General features: G+C 45.5%; 1 protein-coding gene across 1 annotated transcript; it reads left to right on the top strand.

The window, feature by feature from the left end:
- The first annotated feature begins 555 nt into the window (after positions 1 to 555).
- On the top strand, positions 556 to 3,012 carry RPLP1 (ribosomal protein lateral stalk subunit P1). The gene is made up of 4 exons (XM_016198258.2): positions 556 to 776; positions 1,507 to 1,581; positions 2,562 to 2,679; positions 2,894 to 3,012. The coding sequence occupies exons 1-4, from the start codon at positions 705 to 707 to the stop codon at positions 2,971 to 2,973; spliced, it is 345 nt and encodes a 114-aa protein (XP_016053744.1). The 5' UTR covers positions 556 to 704; the 3' UTR covers positions 2,974 to 3,012.
- Positions 3,013 to 4,429: the final 1,417 nt, after the last annotated feature.

Below are 4,429 nucleotides of genomic sequence, written 5' to 3'. Positions count from 1 at the left end.
ATCCTGGGCTAGTTCCGGGGTCTACCCCTAGTTTTGCCATCTGTAAAATGGAGATAACAGTACTGCCCTCTTACGCTGTGTGAAGATTAAATGAAACCTTGAAGCATGTGGCTCAGTGCTTGGGACATCTGCTCTCGTAACGCTGCAAGTTTCTCATTTCCTCCTATAGTCACTTATTTTACCTGAGAAGCTGTGCTAAGCACCGGGGACTAAAGACTGTGGAGTAGCTCCTGCCTCCACGTGGTGGTAATGCGGCCGTGGGGTGGCTGGCACGTCATTAAATGGTTGTCTAAATAGTGTCAAAGAAGCTACAGTGCATAGAGTAATGTCCACTTACCTAGGTAACTTTTCCCTAAAATTATTACTCTGTTCACGAGCTCCGACCTTCCCCCAAACCAACACAGTTCATGAGCACTGACAGGTTCCTAGCGGCTTTTTGAACTAGAGTCACGCGTTGTGCGCAGGCGCCTCCAATGGGTCCTCGCTGGCTGCTCTCGCCCCGCCTCTTCCGCCAGTCGCGGGCGCGGATTGGTCCACATGGCCTGTATAAGACCCGCGCGCAGGCGGGTCTTCCCCTTTCCCCCAGCTGCCGGTAAGGTGCTCGGTTCTTCCGAGGAAGCTAAGGCTGCGTTGGGGTGAGGCCCTCACTTCATCCGGCGACTAGCACCGCTCCCGGCAGCGCCCGCCCACTACTCGCCCACACCATGGCCTCGGTCTCAGAGCTCGCCTGTATCTACTCGGCCCTCATCCTGCACGACGATGAGGTGACGGTGACGGTGAGTGCGGCCCTGTCCGGCGGCAGGGACGGCCCGCAGGCGGCTGGTTTCCCCGCCCTGCCAGGCACCCGGGTCAGGCCCTTCCGGCCGTAGTCGGGGCCGTCGACACCCACAGGGTGGCTTTGAGCCGGGCGCCCATCAAGGGGGCCCACGCGGGAGTTGGTCAGGGGCCTCGGCCACGTGCAGGCTCCGGGAGGGACTGGATTACACTTGCGGTTGCGCGCTCTGGCTTGGGGAACCTTTATTTAATTTCGAGAAGCATGTGCGGCGTGTGGGCATCCTAACCCGCACCTGGTTATGTTCCACGACACTATCGTTTTGGTGTGATTTCCTTGAATTCTTTCGGTCCACTTAATGGGCCCTGTGGGCCAGGCTGCGTGTTGTGGAGAGCACGTGAGCTCTGCTCCACCTCCCAGCTTTTACTCGTAACTTAAAATAGCACGACTTGGGCACGTCCCAGGCCGTGAAATGGCAGCGATGAACTCGCCACCTTGCAAGGTGCCTGGCACACAGGAGCAGATGGCATTTCTTTTCTCGTGGCAGCCGAAAAGGTTGTAAGAAATGGTCGTCGTAAATAAACATGAATAAAATACAGAGGAATTATTGAAACTGGTTAAACATAGTTTTGTGCACACGTTTTGGACGATTTTCTTTCATTTTGCGGTATTTTGGAGACATTTGAGAAAGCTGTGGTTTGGTGTCTGACAGATTGTCATTTTATCTGTTTTAGGAGGATAAGATCAATGCCCTCATTAAAGCAGCTGGTGTAAATGTTGAACCTTTCTGGCCAGGCTTGTTTGCAAAGGTAAGATGATGGTGGCAAAGTGAATTTGGGAAAACCTACAGATGACTAAGTAAGGTGTTCATGCCAACATCCAAAAGTACCATAAGGACCAACTCTTAAGTGATGTTTCCTGACATTTCTATTTCTAAAAGCTAATTAAGCTTTCTTGTCTTTGTGTCTCCTTTCTTGATCTCGGATTGGTTTCTCTTTTCTTCTGTTCTGAAACCATGCTAAAAGAAATAACCAAGTCATTCCTTCTTTTAAAGAGTCACCCAGGGAATAACTCCCATGATATTTCAAGCAAATCCTTCTAGTATGATAGTATGCTTTAATGGAAGTTGGGTGTGGCCACCTTTTATTGACTACTTACTGTGTGTTGAGATATAAAAGACAGGATTCCTACCCAAGGAACTTGGCACTGGCCACCTCCTATTGTACAGGTGACCGCGAATCTCTGGCAAGTGAAACTCATAGATGCTAACTATTCACCTTGTGTCCTGCAAAGAGCATTGAAAGATTGAAAACATTGTAACTAAACATCTTTAATAGATTTCCTAGAATTACTTAGTCTGAGAAATTGAATTCACTATTTAAAAGGAGACATGGAATTGGAAAGAATCTTGGCTTAAGAAAGCTTGAAGTTTTTTTTAACAAATTAAGCCAGCATTGTGGAGCCAATTTTCTCATCTATAAAAGGAATTCAGCTAGTTGTACCTTACTGCTTAAATACAGCAATGCAAGTATGAGATTTAAAGCTTGAGGAGGTTTTTTTGTGATTGCTTATTTTTAGTATAGCTGTGTGGGTAAAGTTTTAGGGAATCTGAGTAGCAAACGCCAGCAAAAAAGAAGGAAGAGAAATATATGTATATATAGTGGTGGGGATGGATCACTGTAAGTCCAAAAGAATGGTACCTTTTTTTTTTTTTTCCCCCCTGGGTGGGTGGGTACTATAACAAAAGAACAAAACTGAGCATTTATGTGTATATGCGCTTATGTTGCAGGCTCTGGCCAATGTCAACATTGGGAGCCTCATCTGCAATGTAGGGGCTGGGGGACCTGCCCCAGCAGCTACTGCTGCACCAGCAGGAGGTCCTGCTCCCTCCACCGCTGCTGCCCCAGGTAAGAAACTTTTTTTTGTATTGGAGGGAGGAGTGGAAAGTAAAAATTATTATAGGCAAAATTGTCCTTAATTTACTAAGTGGATGATGTATAGAAATCCTAAAACCAGAAACATAGTTTGATGTCTGGGGTATTTTGACCATGTAAATTGAAGGGCCTGGAGCTCTTTGGAGTTTAAAGTTGTGTAATTTACTTTTTTTTTTTTTTTTTTAAGCTGAGGAGAAGAAAGTGGAAGCAAAGAAAGAAGAATCTGAGGAGTCTGATGATGACATGGGCTTTGGTCTTTTTGACTAAACCTTTTGTAACACATTCAATAAAAGGCTAATCTCTGTTGCTGTTGGTCTTGCTGATTGTCTGGGGATGTGCTATGTAGAGATGATCTCACTTCTGTAATGCTGGCTTTCAACCTTTCCAGCTATGACACAAGCTGGACACTGTACTAAGAAGGCATCTAATATTGCAGCATTGAGAACTGCATTTGGGGAGGTAGGAGAAAGGATTAGGGCAGATACCTGTCTAGATTACCTGTTTAGTTTGATGATTACAGAGTTTGTCCCCTGTATGATGAATAAGAGACCATGAGGCCAGAGGGAGTGGGGTGTTCCAGAACTCAGATGTAGAAAGTTCTTTTGCTAATTCCCAAGCACAATCCTGGCAGTTAACAAATGAAGTAGCTTTGCTTATAAGGGGCGGCGGTTGTGACAACATAAAACATTACTGTGTATTCAGAGCACCTATAATGTGTAAGTTGATGACAAGCAGGACTTTCTAGTCCCACTCCTTAATGTATAGGACCATTTGTGTAGCCTACATCCACTTGGGCAAATGGTTCTAAATTATCAGCAGTGAAAAACTACTGATAGGAATTCTTACTAATAGGTTACTTTTAAAACAAGTCCCAGTAAATTGCCTGTAGCACCTTTTTTATAAAGCTCCAAAATAAGATGCATTAGGGCCTGGCCACGTGGCTCCGCAGTTTAGCATAGACCTGTGATCCAGGAGGTCATGGTTCAGTTCTAGGTTAGGGCACATGCCAGGGTTGTGGGCTCAATCCGTAGGTGGGGGGGAGGGCAGAAGGCAGCCGATATCACCGATGTTTCTATCCCTCTCTGAAATCTAGTGTAAAGATATTTTTTTGAAAATGCATTAGGCATACATATCTGATAATATGAAAAAGTTTTGGTAAACAATTTAGGACCTTGAGTTAAGGGGAGGGTACAATGAGGAAAAGTGCATAGGTGTTACTCAAATTTTGGAGTTTCCACATTAGAAAAGCTGTTGTGAGGCACTGAGGAAGGTTTGTCAAAGATGACTGATCCACATACCCACAGTTAAGCGCCTACTTTTCTTTCCCTTCCTCGCCCACTGGCAATCAAGTGTGTGGTTATTCTGCACAGCAATCCCATGGTGAGACCCCATGTCAGGTAGGTAAGTGGAAGCTCAAGGTTAATATGCCTGAGGTTACAAACTAGTAAGTGGTGGAAGGGCCAAAAAGTTCTGCCTTCAAAGCTTGTTCTCAGCCTCCCCATCCATCAGTTGCCTCAGTATAATTGTATCTACCTCAGAGTTCTGGAGAGTCCTGAGATAACAGGAATTCCTCGCACTTGGCACTCAAGTATCAGAAGACGGGAATACTGACACTTCACTTATAGCTAAGGAAATAGTTTGGACGGGTTAAAGAGGAAATTAAGATAAAGGAAAGCCCAGCATCTAGAACAACTGACAGTTAATTGGCAGATTGGGATATTAT

Source organism: Miniopterus natalensis, chromosome 1 (genome assembly GCF_054644295.1).
Source record: "Miniopterus natalensis isolate mMinNat1 chromosome 1, mMinNat1.hap1, whole genome shotgun sequence".
Classification (NCBI taxonomy): Eukaryota; Metazoa; Chordata; class Mammalia; order Chiroptera; family Miniopteridae; genus Miniopterus; species Miniopterus natalensis.
The sequence above is the reverse complement of the archived record's forward strand: the minus strand, read 5'-3'. Positions and strand labels throughout refer to the sequence as shown.